Source organism: Passer domesticus, chromosome 11 (assembly GCF_036417665.1).
Source record: "Passer domesticus isolate bPasDom1 chromosome 11, bPasDom1.hap1, whole genome shotgun sequence".
Taxonomy (NCBI): domain Eukaryota; kingdom Metazoa; phylum Chordata; class Aves; order Passeriformes; family Passeridae; genus Passer; species Passer domesticus.
This window is the reverse complement of record NC_087484.1, coordinates 400,115-424,214: the sequence shown is the minus strand read 5'-3', so window position 1 is coordinate 424,214 and position 24,100 is coordinate 400,115. Positions and strand designations below refer to the sequence as shown.

The following is a 24,100-nucleotide window of genomic DNA, read 5'->3' as shown; positions in this document are numbered from 1 at the left end:
TCTCACTACCCACAAATTTTTAACCGAAGGATGGATTTTCGTGGTGTTTCCTCCTAGGAGAGACACTGCTGCTGATCCCTCCTAAGAGCTTTCCACTAAAATCTGCCACCCAAAGCAGCCACACTTTGGTGTGATGGGATGATGCCCACAAAGCACAGCCTGAAGATGCCCTGTCCAGGGAGCAGAGGGATGGAGCAATCAGCAGTTTCTGGGAAGTGTCCCAGAAGTGGAGTACCCATGTGCAGTCTGGGAAGGGGAGGCAGGGCCATGCCCCCCAGCTCACAGGCAGCCTGGAGCAGCCCTGCACTGCAGCTGGGAGCAGTCCTGCATGCACACAGCCCTGCACTGCAGCCTGGAGCAGCCCTGCACTGCAGCCTGGAGCAGCCCTGCACTGCAGCCTGGAGCAGCTCTGCATGCACACAGCCCTGCACTGCAGCCTGGAGCAGCCCTGCACTGCAGCCTGGAGCAGCCCTGCATGCACACAGCCCTGCACTGCAGCCGGGAGCAGCCCTGCATGCACACAGCCCTGCATGCACACAGCCCTGCACTGCGGCCTGGAGCAGCCCTGCATGCACACAGCCCTGCATGCACACAGCCCTGCACTGCAGCCTGAGCCCTGCAGGCACACAGCCCTGCACTGCAGCCTGAGCCCTGCAGGCACACACTGCACTGTGCAGCCAGCCCAGAGCAGCTCGCCCTGCTTGACAGGGGGTGCCTGTGACACCCCTGACCACTGCTTTGTACACTCTGACATGCATGACAGCTCTTTGAAGATGCTCTTTGTGAAGCACTTTCCCAGGGCTAAGAACGAATTACACAACAATATCCAAATCCCCAAATACCAGATAACTATATTTAATTTATCCAGATTTTACATGGAATTTTGGTCTCTAAGAGCTCATCTTGAAAGAAAAAGCTACAAGGAAGCTGTACAGAAAGTCTCGGGCCCTGACCTGTCACTGCCCTTTCAGAGAGCCACATCAGGGCAGACGTGAATATAAACTGTGGCTGTGCAGTCCCGGAATCCCACTTTTAAGAGGAAACACAGTTTTCTGGTGGAAGTACAGCAGCAGATCTGACCCCAGAATGCAAGGAGCAATTCCTGAACAATTCATTAACGTTTGGGATTTTTTACATTCAGGAAGATTTGCATTACAGTGTTTGTAACTCAAATGTAATTCTATCTTACATATTCTGATTCACTAACCAAGGCAGAGCTGTCCATGCCAGGACATTATTGTGGCAGAAATGTGGTTTGAACCTGTACTCAGAGCAGTGGGCAAGCACAAATGAGCAGAGTGGCTGTGGCAGGATCACTCAGCCTGGTCAGGGCTGGAAGCACAAAACAGTGAAGAAAATGCAAAACTCAACATGCCATGGAGCCCATGGTGCAGGCCCACACTTGTGGTCTGTGTTAACCAGAAATGCTCTGTAAAGCAAACCCACCCCTACCTGTACACGTGTTCTGTAAAACACACCCACAAACAGCAGAAGGTTTGACTCCAGTCCCACCCACAGAACCTCACACATCAGTGGTCACCAAGGTACAAAAGGTACCCCAGTTGTGCATCTAGCTGGGGGATGAGAATTCAGCACAAAATTGCAGGGACAGATGGATGGGTTTGTCCTCCTCACCCTCCCCAGAAGAGACACAATCTGATAAGTTTTTTGTCCTCGTCTATGCCCAGTGCTGACCCAGATATTAGGCTTGTGATCAGGACACTTGTGACCAGATATTAACCTTGTGACCAGAAATGGTGGAAGGATGAGAAAAAGGCAGTACAGAAAAAGGTAAAAGATATAGTGGAAAAGATAAAGGAGTTATTTGTGCAGTTTTTGAGGAGAGTTTGTCTTGCACACAAAAGGAAATCAAAAGATCCTCATTTCCTGAAAAGGCTACAGATGTAGAATGTGTGATTCTGAAGTCAGAAAATGAGGTGCTTTAAACACAATTGTCTTTTGAGAAAGAGACACAGGAGAAATTGCAAAAATTATGTCAATGGTCTTTGAAATACAAATGTGCAACTAGAAAAACTGCTGTCTGTGGCTGAAAGACAAGAGAACCATCTGCAGGAAAGCCTACTTTGACTGAGTAAGGAAAATTACTTGATCAAATCCCACATGAAGCATTTTCTAGTTCAGTCCAGCACAGTCCCCTCCCTCAGCACCCCTCTCCTGCCACCCCTAAGGCCAAGCATCAGCGTGGGAGCAGCAGTGGTGCCACCTGAACCTGGGCACAGGCTTGATGGGGAGCTGCAGACAAATCCTTGTAAGGGCTCAGAAGGCTGTTCCACGAGGATGCACAGACACCCACCCATCACCCAAACAAAACTGAGCAGAAAACATTTGCTGGCAGATTTGACAGGGCAAAAGCACAACTAGAAGTCCTGCAATACTTCTGTAATTAGCTGGCCTTCTAGGGGGATTATCCTAGGCAAATATCTGTTTTGTTCATCCTGCTTTTTGCAATTCCCAGAGCTGGCCCCTGATGCCCCATGATTTGCATGATTTTGTGTTCAGTGGGGCTGGGGGCACTGGCAGCTCTGTCAGCAGGGCAGGAAAGGGCCCAGGTAAGATCCCTGGTCACAGATCCCCCCTCCACATGGCCATGGCTTGGTGCTGCAAGATCCTGCCCTCAGAACTCGAGCCAGGACCCGTCAGCCCCACCTCTGCCAGCAAAGACTGCACTGCTGCCACCAGCCAGGAGAAGAACCAAATCACCCCCGTTTTGTCACCAGAGCTGCTGGGACACACCAGCAGTGCTCTCCCCTCTCTGGCTCTGGGACACAAGTCCCTCAGCAGGGTCATGCAAAAGGATTCCCTTGAGGCCCTCAGCTCAGACCAAGGGTTAACAGCTTCTCTCAATGACACAACCAGCAGCTGGGAATTTTGGATTTTGGGGCAGAAGCAGACTGTAAAAAGGTAAAATACATTATCAGTTTTTTCTTCAGCCACCTAAGGAGCATGGCAAAGTGCAGGGCCTTCCAGTGACCATGCTCACTGCCTGCTTTCTAACCCCTCAGAAACAGCAGCCATAGCTTGATGTCCTTGAACACTGGGTTTGGCTGGCATGTTGGAAAAATCCCATGTTTGTACAAGAGAGCAGCCCCTCGGTTTGCCCTGCTGGCCAGAGTCATTCCAACGGGGTGAAGCTGTACACAGAGCTCAGGCACCCCACCCACTCTTTAAGCCCTTAATCCTCTGCCCTGGACAACTGCTTACTTGTCACTGCAAAAAATGGTCTGTGCTGCAACATTTAATCCATCACAGACTGGCATCTTACACTGGAGAACACTGCACTGCCTCTTCTCTGGGGCTGCCCATGCTCCTGTCTACCTTAGAGAGCCCATGCCTTTAAACCAAAGCCTTACCTGATTCACTCCTCCCATCCCTGGCTCAGGAAATGACCATGGGGGGCATGGAAAGAGAGGAGAAGCTCGGCTGACTGGTGTCTTCAGGGAGCACCTGAGAAGCCTCGTGCACCATTTGTTCTGTCTGACCCATGGGGAAAGTACAAAACTGTCAGTGAAGCCAACACCCAAACCCATCACCCCAAAGCCATGGATGGACCACTGCAGCTTTGGGCTGTGAGTCTCAGGATCGAGAGAGGGGCAAGAACACTGGCAAGAATGTGCAGACAATTCTGCCTCTCAAGATACCCCTTACTGAGATATGCAATGAAATTTGGGTGAAGGAAGGGACTGGAGGTTCAGGGTAACTCACAGTGGCCCCATGCAAAGGATGTGACTATAGAGCAACACCAGGGAGGAGGTACATGTGTTTCCCCGTGCCTTTGGGCCCTTCTTCTACACAGATAAACCCTCACAGAAGCAAAGCCCATGAGGAATTTTCTGTAAGGTTTAGGTGACACACTGTCAAGCAGAGCTCAAGTCCTGCACTAAATGTTTACTTGTTCTAAGGTAGACAATGTACATATTTCACGGTTTTTAAATAAACATTTAAACCTCGATTTATCTCCCCAAACTCGGCTCTCTCTCAGAATATACTTCTTTCCTACATCCACAGAGAAGATATTAGCTCTTTTATTATCATACATTTCCACTATTCTGTGCTTGATTTCAAAGCCTCCCAGAAAACTTTTGGGAGGAACAGGAAGGGAGGAAGCCTAGCAGGTGTTTAAGGTTAAAAGAAGAGAATAGCACAAAAAAGAAGAGAAAGGAAGCAGCGGAACAGCAAAGACCCATCGCGTATGCCCAGAATGCATCTCCAGCACACGCAAGCCCGTGGCTCCGGCTCAAGCCCTCCCAGGCACAGAGCCGCGGCTCTCGGGGCAGGATGCGTCACGGCAAAGGTCGCGGCCAGCCCTGGGAACAGTTTGGGAAAAGCAAACTCCAGCCCAGCAGCTCAGCCTGCGGCTGCTGTGCCAGCTGCACTTGCGCCTGTCCCAAAGCCGCTCCGCAGCGGGGCCGGCTGCGGGCCGGGAGCCGGCACAGCCGGGCAGGGCAGGGGCACGGCCAGCGCTGCCAGCCCTGCCCCTTTCTGCTCCGGAACCCGCGCAGGGCTGCGCTGGGGCAGCGCCGGGCCGCGGGCACCGCGGGCGGCCAGCACCGGCACCGGCATCCCGGGACCGCCAGGACCGGCGCCGGATCCCCGGGACCGCCAGGACCGGGAGCGGCCAGCACCGGCTCCGGCTCCGGCTCCGCACGGGCAGGACCGGGAGCGGCTCCCTGAGACCGGCAGGACCGGCACCGGCTCCCCGCCGATCCATCCCCATCCCCGAGCCGATCCCCGTCCCGGAGCCGATCCCCGCCGATCCATCCCCGTCCCGGTGCCGATCCCCGCCGATCCATCCCCGATCCACCCCCGTCCCCGCCGATCCCCGCGCAGCCGCCAGGCCCGAGCTCTCGGCGCTCCCGGCAGCCGAGGGACCGAGCCAGCCCCGCGGCCGCCGTCCCGCACCGTGCCCGGGTGAGACGCCGCCTCCGCCACCCGCTCCTGTGCCCCGCAAACGCCCTCGAACGTCCTCGGGTGTTTTTAAGTAAGTGCTACCGCAATTTTACTTTTCAAATTGGAAAATAAGGAGAGCATCCGCGCGTTCTGCAAACCACTAACAACTAATAACACAAACGAGCAGATTTAACTAACTAACTAACTAACTAACTAACTAACTAACTAACTACAGAAACCGGTACAGAAACTACTGTTTCAGCCATGGAGCAGACTCCAGCTGTGCCAGCAGACAAAGCACCTGCAGGCAAGGATTCCTCCTGTCTGCCTTAAAAAGACATTTTTCTTAAGCAACTGCTTTTAATTTATGACTGAGAAAACGTAACTATATGAAACTCATAGTTTAAAACATCAGAATTTAAAATAAAATATTTGAATTACAAATACTATGGTTACAATATAATATTAAAGGGGAAAACTTTCTTGAGCCGCATGTTACTACTTTTAAAAACCCAGTTTTAGGACAATGCAACTAATAATCATTAAAATGTTTCATTGACCCAGGGCTCTGGTTTTAGCTGGGATGGAGTTAATTTTCTCCCAGTAGCTGGTACAGAATTGTGGCTGGTTTGGGATGAGAACGATGGTTCTCTGAAGAACCCTGATGGTTTAGCTGTTGATGAGCAGGGCTTGCACCAAGTCAAGTGCAGCTTCTTATGCCTTGCCAGTGCAGAAGGGCATGCTAGGAAAACTGACCCACTTATCGGTCTCCTTGTTATTTTCCTTCATTACAATCTATTATTATTATTGTTATTATTATTAACTTCTTAAACTACTCTTACCTGACCTAACATTTCATCTGACATCCACCACTCCCTAATTCCAATATGATAACTGATGTGACATAGGAAATATTTCAGTGGAGGAATTTTGAGACTTTAAAAAAACTGACTATTTGAATTAGATCTGAAAATTGTGCTGTGTGCGAAGAGCTCAAAACATTGCCTAAATTTCCATCTGAGTATCAGGGTTTGCACAGATACCTCAGTCTATGGTCTTTTAAGGTTAAAACTGTGCTCAGAATAATACATACTCTTGTCTAAAAATCGGAAATAAAAAGAGAATGAAAAATTTAGCTGATGAGGAAGACAGAGCTGTTAAATTTCAGATACAAAAGAGCGCAGAAGCTGCTGTACAGGAAGAAGAAATGAAACAGTTGCTGGTGGTTTTGCCAGACAGAAATACAATTCTGCCCTTGAGGTGTCCTGACACTGCCCAAAGGAGCCGTGGCTGCAATGGGAAATGCAGAACTTTATCTGCCCTGCTCTGTGTACCTGCTGGCTCTCTCCGTGTCCTTCAGAGCCCAGGAGCTCTGCAGGTGCCAGGAGAACACCACGGGTGATCCCTGGTGCAGTACCTGCAATACCACTGCCGCCTCCCCGCTGCAACAGCCCGGGTTTGGCCTCTGGGATCACAGGTGGGATGTGCTGTTCACGGGGACAGAGGCAGCCCCCCGTCCCCCCTTTCTGACTGCAGCTGGAGAGGAGAGGCACGGCTTTCTGCACCCTCTGTCCTTGCTCACCACACCTCAGGGCTCCAGAAAGCAGGAGCTGGGGGGCAAGGGCGAGACACACGTGGGTTACTGCTGCACCGGGCACTGCCCTGCTGCCTGGAGCCTGCCGGGAATGCCACCTGTTCCCTCTGCCACCCCAGTTCATCCCATTTCCACCACAGCAGATCCTAACTGCAACAGGAATGCCACCTATTCCCTCTGCCATCCTAATTCCAGCACTCATCCCGTTTTCCTCCACTACATTCTATACCAAACAAGAGCCACTACCACCCAACATGCCATTTCCAGAGGCTAAAATATCCCATTATTTTGCATACTTTTATTCTCCTAAGTATTAAAGCCCAGACATTGCCCTGTGAGAAATGTCATAATAAGAACAGTAAATAACAAAATTTTAGTCTCTTGGCACACTCGCAGCAGTGAAATGCAGCAACACATCTCCAGTCACTGCGAGCAGTGCCCTCCAGAGGGGAGCAGCAGCTCCAGCCGGGAGCCCTGCGTGTCTGCACACCCCACAGGCTGCCAGGCTGGGCTCCTCTGGGGACACCGAGCAGGGTCAGAGCAGCCCTGAGCACCCTCAGGCCAAGAAGTGTCCCCCAGGGGTTTGGGGGACGAGGTTTCCCTCAGGCAGCCCCGCCTGGCCCCTGTCAGTGCCCAGCACAGCCCCAGAGCCTCACCCCCTTCTGCCCCTCGGGACACCCCCAGCAGCTTTCCCACTGCATTGCACCAGCATGGACAGCACTGCAAGTTCCACCAGCACCAACATTCCTGCCACATTAGAGAGAAAATCTTAAAATAAGGTTCTTCTTTTAGCACACTCAGCACAACGTGCAGTGGCTGTGGTGTGTGCTGTGCTTCTTCCCTCTCCTGCTTCCTCCTAACATCAGAGGTGCCCTCCAGTGTGATTGCCTCCCCTGATTAACTCCATTTTGCTGTTCAAAAAAGACTTCTGGCAATAGTGACCCCGTCACCAGTTCCTGACCCAGTAACTGTATTGCACATTTGTTAAACAGCTGCATTAGTTTCCATAAATAACTAAAGTGTGTACTTGGAACAACACAACCTCTGGTAAATTCAGGGTAAATAAATAAATAAAACAACTTATAAATATTATTCTTATGTTCAGTAAAGCAGGGTGAACTTTGAAACTTGACAGCCATGTCACAGAAGTCAAGAATTGCCTTAATGCTACTGTGCAAGAGTCACAGGGGACAGCACAGGACTGACCTCAGAAGGGACAGAGCATTTCTGATGGTTTGTGCAGCTTCCCTTTTGTGTGTTGTGCCAAGACAACATGATCTGCACACTGAGAAAGTTCAGAACTTTTTTATATATTACCCAATCAATCTTGGTCATCTGATGAATCAAATTTTCTGGTTTTGCACAGCTAGCTGACATTATTCACACAGAATCAAGGTACTTTATGCTGGCCCAAGCATTCAAACAAAAGAGCTGCTCGAGTATGAAAGGCTGCGTGCCACCCTCCCAAATGGCACTAACACAGTCCCTGTGTGTGCCACCCTCCCAAATTCTGGCACTAACACAGTCCCTGTGTGTGCCACCCTCCCAAATGGCACTAACACAGTCCCTGTGTGCGCCACCCTCCCAAATGGCACTAACACAGTCCCTGTGTGTGCCACCCTCCCAAATTCTGGCACTAACACAGTCCCTGTGTGTGCCACCCTCCCAAATGGCACTAACACAGTCCCTGTGTGTGCCACCCTCCCAAATGCTGGCACTAACACAGTCCCTGTGTGTGCCACCCTCCCAAATTCTGGCACTAACACAGTCCCTGTGTGTGCCACCCTCCCAAATGCTGGCACTAACACACCCCCTGTGTGTGCCACCCTCCCAAATTCTGGCCCTAACACGTCCCCCTCTGCCCCCACCAGCAGCCACTGCAGGAGCCACCCTGGGCCCCCAGTGACAGAGGGGACATGCCAGGAAGGTGACAGTGTTTGCTGCCAGTGCTGAACTAATCACAGCCGTAGGACAAGACCCTCCAAAAGGAGCAGAGTGTGACAAGGTGACACAAAGAACAGATAACCCTGGCCATGAGCCCTGAGCTGTGGTGCTCAGCAGGGACACAGGAGCCTGCAGCCTCTCCCGGGCAGTGACAGGTTTCAGAGTGCTCTGTGTCTGTCCCCAAGCCTCTCTGAAGCTCTCTGGTCAGTGCTGTGCCCCTCAGCAGCACGGGAGTGCACTGCCAGCTGCAGGGCTGTGTCTGTGTCTCCCACAGGTGTCCCAGCAGGAGCAGAGGCCCCGTCCTGGGAATGGACAGCGCTGCAGACCCTCAGCAAAGCCCCCCAGCAGGCACCTGAGGCCAGGTAAGGACATGGCAATGGCGTGGGAAGATGTACAGGGTCTGGCCTGGCTGGGGCCCCTCTCAATGACAGCTGATCAGTCTGCTGGTGTCAAATGTAAAACTGTCTGGGGTGTCCTCTGTGCTGCACACACACAGTGGACTTCACAAAGGTTTGGTGGCCACATCTGTAGTCACACAGTTCTGAAATAATCCTTTGTTGTATGACACTTCAGCACAAAAACACTTCATGAACTTCTAAACAGTTTCATACCTACCCCCAAGTCCAAGCACAGAAAGACCCACCTGTGGGTTCTTGGCTGTAGAATGCCCTACAGAGAAGGAGCAAGTTCTTAACACACCACGTGCAGAGAGAGGATCCTGCTGGGAGCCTGGAGGGAGAAAGTGAACAGGGACACAGCAAAGAACAGTTTTTTAAATACAGTGTGTTACTATTTAAATAAAAATGGCATTTGCTATTAGTGCCTTTCCAGATGCTTCTGATTTCATCAGTGTCACCCCAAGCTCTACCCACACAACCTCCCAGCTCTAACACACCTGTTCATGTGCTAGTTTTTTAATGCCTACTCTCCAAACCATCTTTTTCTTTTAAAACCACAGCCATCAGAAACAAATGCCTTGATGGCAAAGACAGGGCAGCTGCTGCTCTGGCAGGATAACGACCAGGACGAGGTTCAGTGCAGGCTTTGGGTGTGCACAGGGTGACACTCCCACCCCACTGCTCTCACCCACACAGGGTCCAGAACACACCTAAGCTGATCAGCCTGCACACCATCTGCAAGAGGTACAGAGAACAGCACACCAAAGGAGACCATTTCGCCTATTTGAGAAAAAATGCCAATTTCTAGCTATTGCAAGGTTGCATTCAGGCTCCAAACCACCCCACAGAGACATCAGCTCCTGACTCAAAATGGAGATAAAAGGAAATTCTTTATTTTCCAAGAGACAAGGTGGGGTTTTTTTCCCAGCTCCAAGGCACATATTTTCCAGTTGCCCAGGGTTTCACTTGCCAAATACAGCAGCATTATATTTATATCTATATTTGTTCTGCCCTCCCCACAGAGAATAATCCACCCCCACAAACATTCTGGCAAAGAAAAGCAGACAGCAGAAGTGATTCCTTCTTGGAGATTCTTTAAAATGTAAATCTGACTGACTTGAGAAGCCAGCTCAAGCTCCCACATTACAAACTAACACAGACACGCTCCTGTGTGCTGGGCTGCTGGAAGTTTAAAGCAAGCTCTGCCAGCTGCACATGCGAGTTCCTTGCAGGGCAACACTGGGATATATTGCCATACACTGGGGATCTCCACACTTGACCAACAGGAGTTTTTACAGAACATTTTGACCAGGGATGTTCATATCCCTCATGTTTCAGGGTAAATCAATGTTAAAAATTCATATGGAGTGTTTAAAAAACATGTCTCATTAACCCTGAGTCACCAGATCTCTGTGGGTCAGTCCCAGCTCACGCCTGCTGCCAAGGGGCAGCCCTGGGCTGGAAGGCAATAGGCTAAACAGAGAAGCAAATGGATCCTCTGTTCAAAGCAACAGCATGCCTTGGAACATCACCAGAAAGCGAGATGGCACTGCTCAGACAATTCTGCATTCCCTGCTGGGAAGGCTGAGGTGGGAACGTGGCTGTTTCTGAGAGGCACACCGAGCTGGTTTGGAAGTGAGGGCAGAAAACCCAGAGCAATTAGCAGAAAGCCCAGCACCACCCTGTCCTAACTGAGGCACTCTTTTCTCTGCTTCTAGGAATGAAGATACTGCAAGATGCTCAACTCCAGCAGCAGCTCCTCAGGCAGCAACTGCAGCCACAGCACGGTGATAACCACGACAGTCATCCCGCTGCTCTACTGCTTCATCTTCCTCGCGGGGCTCTCGCTCAACGCCCTGGCAGCCTGGGTCTTCCTCTACGTTTCCAGCACTAAGAGCTTTATTGTCTATCTCAAGAACATCGCTGTGGCCGATCTCCTCATGAGCCTGACGTTTCCCTTCAAAATCCTGGCTGATTCGGGGCTTGGCCCCGCGGAGCTGAGCCTGTTCGTGTGCAGGTACTCGGCAGTCGTGTTCTACATGAACATGTACATCGGCATCACCTTCTTCGGCCTCATCGGCTTTGACAGGTACTACAAAATTGTAAAGCCTTTGTTCACCTCCTTTGTTCACACAGTCAACTACAGCAAGGTGGTCTCTGTGATCATATGGCTGTTGTTAATGATTATGTCATTTCCAAATATGATTTTAACTAATGAAATCACTAAAGACAATTACTCCAAAAAATGTATAGGTCTTAAAAGCGAGCTCGGCAGACAGTGGCACAAAGCAACAACTTATATTTGCACAGGGATTTTCTGGATTGTTTTTTTTCTGCTGATCGTATTTTACACTTCTATATCCAAAAAAATATACAGCTCTTACAAAAAATTCCGGAGGAGCTCCGACATGTCCAAGAGAAAAACCAGCCGGAACATATTCACCATCATGTTTGTGTTTGTCATTTGCTTTGTGCCCTACCACCTCTGCAGGACCCCATACACCTTGAGCCAGACCAGCTCCCAGTTCACCTGCCAGTCACAAAAATCGCTGTACTACGCCAAGGAGTTCACTCTGGTGCTGTCTGCAGCAAATGTCTGCCTTGATCCCATTATTTATTTTTTTCTCTGCCTCCCCTTTAGAGAAAAGCTGTATCAAAAACTGCACCTCAAGCTGAAAGCTTCAAGTGAGGTGGAAATTTCTAAATCCAGAAGATCAAATACACTTCCGGAAAGTATAAACATAGTGTAGGTTTGTGTCTCCACAATAATGTACATTTCAGGAAGTTATTCATGAACACAACTGTCCCAAAGAAACAGAGCACATGACAACCAGCAACAAGCAGGAGAGGGGCTCAGCAAAACACCAGGTGCTGCTTCTCTGCCTAAACCCAGCACTGCATGTGCCAATATATTCCCTACGTGCTGTGCCAGCTGATGCCCCGATTGCCTTAGGGTGTGACACGACCCATCCGGATCCCAAAAACGCAGAGGAGGACCTGGCACAGCACAGTCTGGAGCTCCAGGCCGTGGGTCTCTGGCACCACCATCCCACAGACCCAAAACCACACCAGCCTGACTCCCTGGGCTCCCATGAACAGAAACACATCCACACCAAACCATAGCATCTCCCTCATTGCTGCTGCAGAAAGAGGCAACAGCATCACAGAGCCACCTGGGAACACACAGTACAGCTGTGTAAGAACTCTGGTACATTTAAATCCAGAAAGAATGGCTGGTTTTACCGTGATTTTTACACAGCAGTAAAGAATTTCTCTCTCTGCCAAGATAACAGCTGAAAGCCACTGACCTGCTCTATACAAATATAACCTCTTTTATAACTTTATTTTTCAGATCAGCTTTTTCTTCTAATTGATTTTATTATTGTACAAGAAAAACATACCAGGGCCTAAAGCATCTGTTAAAGCTCAGAGAGTGGCTCTGGAGCTGAATATCTTCATTTTACTTAAGAAGCTATAGAAACAGAAATAACAAGTCCTTCACCTTTCTGCCACTGCTTTTTGTTTTAGTCCAAACAGACCTAAGGGTGAAAAATGTTTAAACATTTGGTCCTTGCACCTCCTCTAAGGCTGTGGGTAACTTCTCTTGGTCCGAGACCACTGGTCAGGAGCAGCAGGATTCTACCACTGTGCAGGATTGTACTCCAGCTGAAGGTCTGGACACCTCCACTGGGTTCACACACAGCCTTTGGAGCAAATTCAGCTCCATGTGTTTCCCAGCCTGATCCCAGTGAGCACCAGAAGCTGGGGGTCACCACCCTGAACCTGCCCACAGGGACTGCAGCAGAAGGCTGTGTTCTGGTTGTGTTTGTTAAAGAAAATACATAAAAGATATTTATATGATTCTTTCAGAGTTCCCTGAGTCTGTCACTGAGGCTCTGCAGGCTCCGCCCTCCAAGCAAGGGAAGCAGCCTGCTGGGGAAGGGAATCCAGTGCTTTGTGGGAGATCTTTTGTCATTTATGGCAAAAGCATTCAGATCCTTACCTGGCAGGGCTTGGTACTTGCCTAGGTAAATGTACATAATTGCAGCTCTGAAAGATCACTGGCACAGACAGATGGAAACACTTCCACAATATACATTTACAATAACTTTATAATTGCTTTACAAGCTTTGAAAAAGTTATTTATATTGTGCAACTGTTTCACACCTCACCAGATTACTGCTGTTAGAACAACAAGGATCCACAACCAGGGGAACGGATGCTGATCAAAACCTGTGCTCAAAAGGGATGCCACATTTCCAGTTTTTCATTCATGTTGAAAAAATCCTCCCCCAAGAGCTTCCCTAGTCAGGAAATGGTTCCATGCCCCCGATGCTGCTGCAGCCCCACCCTGTGGGTGACAAGTCCCAGGGAACACCAGTGTCAAACCACCCCTCAGCTCCAGCTCCTCAGCCTTCCTCCTTACTTTGCTGGGTGAACTGAGGCCAATTTTTTTTCAGCACCGGGTAAAGAATCCTTTCCCATCTTTCCCAGCACATCAGGCTGGGCTCACATAGCCCAAGCCATCTCCTCACACACTCGGGGAAATACTCATGTTCAAGATCTGCTCTCTTCCCACAACACTTCTGCAGGAAGGGCTGACCATTACTCAGTAAAGGTTTACCAAACCATCACTTTATCTTTTTAGACCTGGAAAAGTTCCCTGATCTGTAAACTGACAAAAAGGGGGAGAGTGACTGACAGAGACACACAGCAACACACAGACAGAAACAACTGCTGCAGTTTGGGCTTAAAAAAAAAAAACCTACAAGAATAGGAAGATCAGCTTTGCACGGGCAGAACTCTACAAAATTAGTCGATGTTTGCTCACAACTGGACATAGGATCATTCCAGATTATTAAACTTTACAAACATTTTGACAAATATGGTCTGAACTTTCAGCTCATGACTAAACCTAGAACCAGACATTCTTCATCTGTTCCTCCACAAAGCTCTGGTGCAGGGTTTGTAAATGCCTGTGGATTCTCAATTACAACCCAGGGCCACCAGTTGGAGTTTCAGTATTGCTGTCAGTACCTCACCCCAGCACGGTGTCAGATCTTTTCTCATGTTCTTCCAAACCAGCCAAACAAAAAATAAAGATTTCCCTGACTTCTTTAATGTGTCATGCTTATTTTTAATAGTCCTTGGAAAATATCCAAATATTTAGAATGTTCATTGCAATCAGCAGAACCCCTAGGTGTCTTCAGATCTGCCAGCTAAGGTGTAACTCTAAAACAAACACCGTGAGATTCCCAGAACCTAGAATTTCATGCAGGAGTATTAATACAAATGAGGAACAGTTACATTGCAAAGTCCTGGTTTCAGCTGGATGGGGAAGGGGGGAAGCAGAGTTCCAGACTTACAAAAGCAAAGGAACTGATACCCAACAGTTACAGCCCCCCTCACACCTCTCCCCAGAACAGGAAAGAGAGGGCTCTGGGCTGCTCCGTGAGCACTTATTTCTCTCTGTCCCTGCTCTTCTGGGTAATTTCCACGTGATTCAGCTGTTTGAACGCCGGGTTTAACTGCGTCAGTCAGCCCCTCTGGAAACCACAGCCGCCTCTGGGGCCGGCAGAGGCAGCCTGGGCAGAAGGGCACGCAGAGGCACTCGGGGACACCAGACCTCTGCAGAATGCTCAGCACACCCCGGGCCCCCAGGACAGGTGAGTGCCTTCAGTCTGTCTGTTACAGCCGTTTAGACCTGCATGAATGGACACCCAAAATCCAGCTGCCAGACGCTCCAGAGGTCAGGCTCAGCTTTTGGCCAAGCCCTGGCCCTGGCAGTGGCCAGTGTCACTGGGCACAGCCCCGGGGCTGGCTGTGCTGGGTACCCACGAGGGAGGGATGGGGCCAAGCTGGGCTGCCCCGTGCCAGGAGCCCCTGCCCAGGGAGCCCAGCGCCAGCAGCACTGCCTGCCCTCACCCAGACCCTCCCAGCCCTTCCCAGGACAAGGGACACCTGCACACAGCCAGCTGCCAGGCTGCTTTCTCCAGCATACTGGAGAAAGTATCTGCAATCATTTTGCTTCACAAACTATGCAAATTTAACAGATTAAATTACATGTGCAGTAGTTCTCTTGTATTGTATAAAATATTCTGTACAGTATGTAGAAATAGGAGTGTTGCAGTCTGATGCTACTCAAGACATAAATGTGTTGGTTCCAAGAAATTCAAAGGAAAGCCTTTCCCACAGCCATTCTCTAGCAGACTGACACAGTGCAGCAAACAAACAAAAGCACCTCAGACTTCAAGGGGTACTTAGTTAAATTAGGGCCAAAACTTTCTACATTCCTTTTCTACTGAAGCCTACAAAAAATTTATTATCTGCTTCTTTCAAAATGTGCTTTTCCTAAAGGCTTCATAAAAACACAAGTTCTCTGTTCAAGCAGGAATGGAGAGCAGTTCACAAACCTAAGGGCTGGGGAGGACCCTTTCCTCACCCACCTGACATATCTGTATATTGGTTGGGCAGTGCATTCCCTCAGAACTCCCAACACATTTTTACAAGATGAGAATACTGCAAATACTACTTTTTTCAGGCATAGCTTTAATCCTTCAAAGGTTGTGATGTTTTAGTATGATCGTTATTAACCAGATGCTTAAATGGATTCAAGTCTTTTTCTCTAGCGTTTTTGCTGGAGGAGGGTGTTGAACCAAACACTGTCAGAAAAGCTGCTGCTGTGTAAATGCTCCTCAGAAGGCTCTATGCTTTCAGAAACAAATCCCAATATATTCCTAATTCTTCCAGCATGAAAACAAAATTCTCCTGAATATTTGGGAAGCAGCATGAAGAGAGAAAAATATTTCTTCCTCGCTATATATATATATTTTTTAGAATTAATCAAAATTCTAAGAGAATAGCTACTGTTGCTGAGGAAAGGCTGAAGTCATTGATGTCCTCTTGGTTCTTTTGTAGGTCTGTGATACCTCCTGTCAGCAAAGCCAACTCACACAAGGAGTTTACAATGTCAAGCAACTTCTCTGAATGTCATCTCCATGAAGAAATGGAACCTTTTACCTATTTTTACTACTTGATTTTTCTTATGGGAATTATTGGAAGCTGTTTTGCCCTGTGGGCATTCACACAGAAGGACCAGAAACAGAAATGCATGAGCATCTACTTAATCAACCTCCTCACTGCAGATTTCTTGCTGACTTTGACACTGCCAGTGAAGATTATTGTTGACCTAGGAATTGCATCCTGGAATCTGAGAATATTCCACTGCCAAGTCACGGCGTGCTTCATCTACCTGAACATGTATTTATCCATCATATTTTTGGGATTCGTGAGCATGGATCGCTGCCTCCAGCTGATGCACAGCTCTAAGGTCTACCGCATCCAGGAGCCTGGCTTTGCCAAGACCCTGTCAGCAGTGGTGTGGGTCATGCTTCTCCTGATAACGGTGCCCAACATGGCCATTCCCACAAAACACATCGAGGAGCAGCCTGGCGTCGGCTGCATTGACTTCAAAACGAAGTTCGGGAGGGACTGGCACGTGTTCACCAACTTCATCTGCACGGCGATATTCCTGAACTCCTCGGCGGCGATCCTGGTGTCCAACTGCCTGCTGGTGAGGCAGCTGCGCCGGCACGGGCGCGGCGAGCGCGGCGGGCGCGTGCGGGCGGCGCTGGCGCACGTGCTGCTGGTGACGGCCGCCTACCTGCTGTGCTTCGTGCCCTACCACGCCGTGCGCATCCCCTACACGCTGAGCCAGGGCAGCGCCAGCGCCAGCTGCCCGCTCCGCCGCGCCCTCTTCAAAGCCAAGGAGTCCACCCTGCTCTTCGCCATCGCAAACCTCTGCTTGGACCCCGTCCTCTACTACCACCTTTCCAAATCCTTCAGGCTGAAATTCACGGAGGCCTTTGCAGCCCCCAAGGAGGCCACGGCGCTCAGGGCCGCCGAGGAGGCGCAGCAGCAGAGCTGCAGCCTGCCTGGGGACACGAGCAGAGCCTGCCCGCCCGCAGCACCTGCAGCTCTGCGTGACTGCAGCACGGCCGACAGCGCTCCTGCTGAGCCCTGAGCCCAGGCGGGAGCAAAACACCATTGGGGCATGAGCAAAACACCATTGGGGCACGAGCAAAACACCGCCGGGGCACGAGCAAAACACCGCCGGGGCACACCTACGGCTCTGTGACCCGCTCACACAGCGCCCTGGGCACACAGCCTCCAGGGATGCCCTCACCAGCAGCTCAAAGCACAGCGCTGACCCACCAGGCGTGAGAATCCGTGTTCAGACTCAAACATACCTTGGAATTATTTATGGCAGACACCTGGACCCGCCTTTACTAAGTTCAATATTGTGCATTTACTGTATTAAAGGACTTGGTGCTATCAAGTGAAGAAATTAGTAAACCTCAGTTCTTCAGCTGCAAAGCTGATTTGACAAGATTAACCAAAAAGCATTCTAGAGGGCATCGTTTACTCCAAAAAGGGATTTTAAAATGCACTGATTAAAAATTATTGTATCTGCTTACACCACACCTGCAGGCTTCATAAATAAATTATTTCTTCTTGCCAAGTTCCACTGTCTCTCCCTGCTGCTGCCTCACTGAATACAAGAAAAGCTAGCAACATGTTATTGCAGAAAATTCAAGTGAATTGTAAAAGGAAGATAAAAAGTGTAAGTATCCATCATTTCTTTTCATCTAGGACTTCAGATTCACCACATTTCTGCACAGTTAAATAAACAAAAAAACATGTCTCTATACACAAATGCACACAAGATCCCCAGCATTTGCATCTGAGGCCACTACACATGTGACTCTCTTACCTCTGCATAAAGTCCAGACTCACTCTAGAATGACAGGCTTTTCCTATTAACTAGTTTGCTTAGTTCTAAGGCGTTTTATTTAATCATTTTGACTTACTGATGGGAAAGCAACTTCCAGGAGCACCATGAATACAAAAGGAGAGTTCTTTTGTCTGTCTAAATTACAAATTGAACACTGACCAGGGCAAAGCCCCCTGCTTTGGGTGGAGATCTGGGTGCAGCGAGGCAGGAACAGGGCAGTGACTCCCTTCCCCTGAGCTGGTTTGTGGTGAGAGCAGACAAGGCAGAGGAGCTTCTGAAAGCAAAAGCCTTTCTGCACGTCTGGGAGTGCTCTCACCTCTCTGTGAGACCTGTCAGCCCGCAGCCAGACTGAACACACAGCACACCTTCCTCTGTGGGCACCTTTGTGAACACACAGCACACCTTCCTCTGTGGGCACCTTGTGTGAACACACAGCACACGTTCCTCTGTGGGCACACACAGCACACCTTCCTCCGTGGGCACCTTTTCCTAGGAAGACAATGCCCAGCAGAGCCCACGTGAGCTGAGGCACAGCCCGAGGCAGCAGCTCTGGCAGTGCCAGGGCCACAGGGACACACTGCCCTGCCCCAGCCCCACTGCAGGGCAGAGCTGCTGCTGCTGCTGCAGATGTGCTGGTGCTTCCAGATGTGCAGCTCAGGCAAGCTGGAGTGGGACCTTCTGCCACCACAGACAACAGTTCACATCAGAGGTGGCACTACAGCATCCTGCTCCTGCAGGATCCCATTTCTCAGGGAAACAAAGGTATCCTACAGAATGCAAGACAAACTCACACTCTCGTTTTGTCTCAGGTTGGATCTTGGCTTTGGAGCGCTGCTGGAGTCCCCTGCCAGCTGACAGCCTGCTCCACACCCCTCTGTGAGGGGCTCCAGCTCCTCTGGCATTCCTTTTGATGGACAAGCAGCTCACAAACGTGAAACTCTTCCAACAGACACAAGTCAGCCAGCACACACCTTCCTGACTCAGGCTGCAAGTTCTTGCTTTAAATACAAGGCTTTTTCATGCTAAACTTTTCTAGAATTTTTAAGCTGTAAATTGACGACAAAGATCACCAGTTCTCCACATGTCAAACTCACTCCTTTTATAATGAGATTAAATTGAGGCTTCCTTAGAAACATCTTACTCTTTAGTAAGTGTACTCTTTACACTGCACTGAAGCAGAAACAGCTTAGTTCTGCCTCAGTTCCCACTTGCCCTTCTCCAGGAGCCTGGCCACAGCCATGGTCCTGTGCTTCCCAGAGCTCCTGCAGCTCACAGCCTGCTCACAGAGCAGCATCAGCACAGCCTCATCGTTTGGGGCTAGCTGTGCAGGCAGAACAGAGAAACCAGCTCACCCACACAGCCCACAGCTGACCTCTTACCCAGCAGCCTGCAGCTCTGCAGGAGGAAAAGCCAAATGAGCTGTGGTTCGGGCTTCTGATGCACTCATTTGCTATCACTTGCACGCATTTGCTTTCTTTACAGTGTTCTCACATGAAATATAAGCTGGAAGCCAAAGAAAGAAAGTTTCATGTCCCCAGTTTTCATATTGCTGATACTCAAATCAAAATTTTTCCTGGTGATAAAGTTGCTTCACAAAAGCAGGGAAGGATGATGTGCTTTGTGAGCCAGAGGAACAGGGGCAGAGTCCCCACAGAGCCTCCAGCCCACTCACCACACGGGATTTACACTCTCATTCTTCCAGACCTCCTCCCTCTGTTTCCAGACTGCAACTTGCATCACACTGACACATGACAGTAAACAAAACAAAACACCCCCAAACCTCTAAAGGTATTATCTGTCAGATAGCCAAGGTTGAAAAACTCCCCAGAAGTTCCATTTTATTTCTGACATTTTAAAGAAATACCATATGCCTTTAGAACCCTGTATTTACAGAGCAGTAACGGGTTGTAGTGTGCTTATATCCAGGACTTGTTCCTTGTGTGCCCTGCTGATCTCACTTGTCCCTCCCAAGCCATCTCTGAAGACTTCAAAATACCAACCTGCAAATTAAAGAGATGTGATTTTCCTTCTTCCCCCAAAATCAGTGGTAGCTACACAGAGCAGTGACCACCACAAGGGCTGGAGCCAAGCACAGCACCCTCAGCAAGTGATCACTTCCCTCAGAGGGATTGGGAGCTACAGACCCCAGAGCAGGGAAGCTCCTGCTTCACAGATGTCCCAGCTTCCCTCAGAAAAACAGAGCACGGGTTTGTGCTGAACCAGGCTGCTGTGCACACACACACAGCTAGGGCAGGGGGTGCGGGGAAGAGGGGAAATGCTTTTCTCTTCCCCAGATAAAGCAACATGGTGACATCACCACTGCTGTGGTGAGATGCAGCCGGCTACCAACAGAACCAGGGGTGCTACAGATTTCTACACTGATGCAGACTTGTGTTGGGCAAGCTGGCACTGCCAGAGCCATTCCCACTGGGTTCTTGGAGCACAGGGCCCTGGCAGCAGCTGAGGCCGGAGAAGCTGAAGGGTCTGACCATCAATTTGTTATTTTGCTTTTGACTGGAAATAACAAAGTGGAGCCGCACGGCTTCCTGTCTCACAAGGGCTGTACCTCAGGGCTTCCTCCCTTCCAGCACCACATTTACTCACACACTCAGAATGCATCAACCTCAGAATAATCAGGCTCTGGGTTTGTCTCCTCTGGGGTCTTGCCCTGCAGCTGGTCCAGCCTGGACAAGCACAGACCCCACCAGAGGGGCTCAAACTGCTGCCCCAGAGAGCAGCAAGGGCACGGGGGAAAGCAGGCTAGAAGCTGTGTGCTCCTCTTAAGGTCACTATCAGTTATTTGAGCCACAGAATAAGTTTTTTCATTCCAGAGAGATTTTGTACTTTAACTCCTTTAGATGAGCAGGAACCCGGTGTTGGATTTGGAACAGTTAAGGATGAAAACACCCAGAAAGGTAAATAAGCAATTTGAGCAACCAAAGCAATGCTAACTGCATTATTAAAATTGTTACAAGACTGCTCAGAACATGCTCTATTTTCTCAGTGCTTGGGGAAACAGACTGATTCTGCAGTTATTATTTTGCTCATCTGGTCTCTGTTTCCTGTCCCAACACAGTCAGATTTGGGTCTCTCACAAATGTAGTTACAAATGTTAAATGGAAGCTCTGTGACTCCCAAGACCTGTCAGAGCTCCTTTCCCACAGTGGGGTGGGGAGTTTTGTTTGTCTATTTCCAGAAAAGTGATCTCAGAAAGACAAATATCAACTCTCTGCATTTGTCACAAGCCCCATTCGTGAGAACCACATTCAAAACAGGACTTTTTCACTCTAAAGTGAAAAACATCTCTTGGCATCATAAGAATTCAGATGGACTTCAAAGACAACATCAGAAACAAGACTAAACACAAGTGCAGAGCCCTAAGCCTTGAAGGCAGAGACCTAAGTGCACAAATATCCATGGAGTTCCAGGATTCCACATAGTGATTTCAAGAAATTCAACATCAGTCCTTTAAAAAATCGATCACTCCCTTCTGTCACACCACGTTCACTACTGCACACTGGCCAGAAAATCCTGCTGCCAAGCTGCATTACCAGGTTCCCCCACTGCTGAGGGGTATTTTAAGCTATACTTAACCAGGCTGTATTTTGCTACACAGGAGACTGACAAGTTCAAGAGTTTCACCAACCACTCTAAACATCTTAAAATGGATTAAAGAGGTGAAAAAGCCATTCATTCTCAGTTCCCTTCCATGGTGGCACCTGTGACAGACTATGACAGACAATAAAATGCATGTAGTTCAAATGTTAGGTGAAATTTGAGTGGGTTTAAGCCCTAGGAAAATGACGGGTGAGCTCGCAGAGGAGTTGTTACAGACATGAGAAAGTCACTACTGCATGCTCCAGATCACCCTTCCGAGGGCTCTGTTTCTGCCCAAATCAGCTCCTGCCCTCACAGGGACTCCTTGCCCAACTGGGGCTGCAGATGTGCCACAGGTGTTCCAAGTCTGGGCTGGTGTAATAAAATTTATTCCAACTGAAAACTGTACAGTAGCAATACAGACTGTTTACTGGATTTACACCTTGACAAAAATCACCACTGTGAAAATCGTTCTGGAGCAGTGCACAAGAGATGATTTGAGTCAAGGAAATGTCACATGGAAAATACTTGTGGCCAGAAAGAAGGTTAGTAGTTTTCTATGCAATCCCATCTAAAATGAAAGTGAATTTGCTGCTTTATGACACAGAATAGATTTCTAGATTTTGAGTCCTCCTACTCAGGCAAATCTCCACACAAGTCAGAGAGAGCCAGAAATGAGAGGTCCTTCCCTTGCTCAGTGCACATGGCCACATCCAGCAGGCAGCAACCTGCCATGTATTCATTGTGATGTTACATCTTTATGGGCCACCAGACCTTCCCACCAAAACAATTCAACAGCTGCTGGCATTATTTGAAACTTCCTGAGCGAGGAGCTGAGCCTCTATCAGCTGCACAAAGTGCTGGGCTTGGGCTGCACGCAGCCTGCTGGGAGCCCGGGGAGCCAGCTGGGACACAATCACAGAGCCATTCAGGTTGGAAAGGGCTTCCAAGATCATCACCTCAAACCATTAAGACAGCACTGCCAAGCCCACCACTAAAACACGTGTGATCCCTGATAAAGACTCAAACCAAAATACCAAAACTGGAAAAACAGACAGGAAACAAAAACATGCTTCAGCTGGGCTTACATCAAAACACAGGCAGCGGACAGCTGTCCTTCAAAGAGCATTTTTAACAACAATAACAATGTCAGCAGGCAGACATCCTATTTACAAAACAAAAATCCTTACAGGCTTCCATGAGCTGCCGGCTGAAAACAGCGTACGCAGCCTCGTGACTTACAGCCTCTTCTGCCAGGGAAAAACAGAAGTTGGTGAAGGGGAAGGAAACAGGAGACAAAAAGAGGACGAACAGCACCGCGCGTGGTGACATCGCTGCAGCGCGGGGAGCGGCCGACATCCAGCGGCGCCGGGCGGAGGGACAGCCTGCCCGGGGCTCGGGACCCTGCCCGGGGGGCTTCGGGACCCCTGCCCGGGGGGCTTCGGGACCCCTGCCCGGGGGGCTTCGGGACCCCTGCCCGGGGGGCTCGGGGCTCGGGACCCTGCCCGGGGATCGGGGCTTCGGGACCCTGCCCGGGGATCGGGGCTTCGGGACCCTGCCCGGGGGGCTCGGGGCTGCCCGGGGCTCGGGACCCTGCCCGGGGGGCTCGGAGAGAGAAGGAAAAAAGATACAAATACTTGTGCAACAGCACAAAACCACATAATTTGGCTCCAAAAGCAAATAAAAACAAAAAGCCAGCACCCAAATGATAAAGCATATCACACCCTACCTGCTCAAAACCACAGCACATCCGTGTGCCAAAGTCCTGATGTCACCCAGGCACTGGGGTTAAGAACTCTCAGAAATTTGCCCTGCCTGCTGTGACAGCTCTCCTTCCTCAGTTTCTCTCTGATTACCATAAAAGTGTATTGGAACACAAAGACAACCCTGTCAAGTGTTTCACTCCCCCCCACCTGCTCTGAGCCCCACATAATGCCTTGTTGGCACGTCTGTCTGTCTGGAAATGCTCCTGGACGTGCCATGCCCCCAGCACTACATTCTGCTTGTGTCTGCCAAGCCCCTGAAGCCCTGACTGATGGAGCAGGTCTGTGCAGAGGGTCCTGGACTGCAACCATGGCTGGCTGTGAGCACAGACACTGACAAAACACGGGTGGAGTCACAAAACAAATCCACTTTTATTTTCCTCTTTCAAACTTTACTCTAACAGTGTATTTTAAAGTCAGATATTTCTTCTTTTCTCCAAACACATTCTAATGAAATTCAGGAGTTTGATGTTATACACAGACCCAGTGCCATTATCATCTGCACTACACACACACTTTAAAAAAGGACTTAAAAGTGCCAGGGATTTCTGTGAAATTTTTCATTGATCTCTGGAAATAGGTTTATGAGCAGAAGCAAAATACAAAAAAACTCTAAAAGTATGTATTGTTAGAATGTTTTCCTGTACTAAATAGCCTAGTAATTTAAACCCAAAGCTTTTCTATCAAATACACACAGACTATGAATTGAGAGGAGATTGCAGCCATTGCCTCCTGCTTATCCTTACTCTGATTTGCCCAGAAGAACTTATGCTAAAGTATCTCCATGGAGTTGCTGGAATCTGATCTGCCAAAACAATGCAAATCCAACACTTCCAAGGTGTGTAGAACCCAGCTGATAGTCACCCCTGGAGATGGGAGTGAGAGAGGAGCAGGGGGGAAAGTAAAGAGGTTTACCCAGGAAAATATTCACATGGCAATCTATTGCTGGGATTGATGGTGGCGCAGCAGAATTCTACTCCTTACTCTGCTCAAGGAAACAGATGTAAACCCTAAATCTCCAGTGTTTGTTTGGAGCTCTCTTACCTGCAGCCGACTCTTGGCTCTTGACAAACAACCACCTCACCTCCAAGAGCTGTCCTCT

The 24,100-nt window shown here is 49.4% G+C and overlaps 1 protein-coding gene across 2 annotated transcripts; it reads left to right on the top strand.

Moving 5' to 3' along the window:
* Positions 1-4,819: 4,819 nt before the first annotated feature.
* On the top strand, positions 4,820-17,357 carry GPR171 (G protein-coupled receptor 171). 2 transcript variants are annotated; one of them, XM_064384982.1, is made up of 5 exons: positions 4,820-4,999; positions 8,721-8,808; positions 10,563-10,933; positions 14,352-14,510; positions 15,763-17,357. In XM_064384982.1, exons 3-5 carry the CDS (start codon positions 10,581-10,583, stop codon positions 16,865-16,867), a joined length of 1,617 nt encoding a protein of 538 aa, XP_064241052.1. In that variant the 5' UTR covers positions 4,820-4,999; positions 8,721-8,808; positions 10,563-10,580; the 3' UTR covers positions 16,868-17,357. The 2 variants fall into 2 exon arrangements, with proteins under 2 accessions (XP_064241052.1, XP_064241053.1); XM_064384983.1 differs by lacking the exons at positions 4,820-4,999; positions 8,721-8,808; positions 10,563-10,933; positions 14,352-14,510 and adding an exon at positions 14,551-14,593.
* Positions 17,358-24,100: the final 6,743 nt, after the last annotated feature.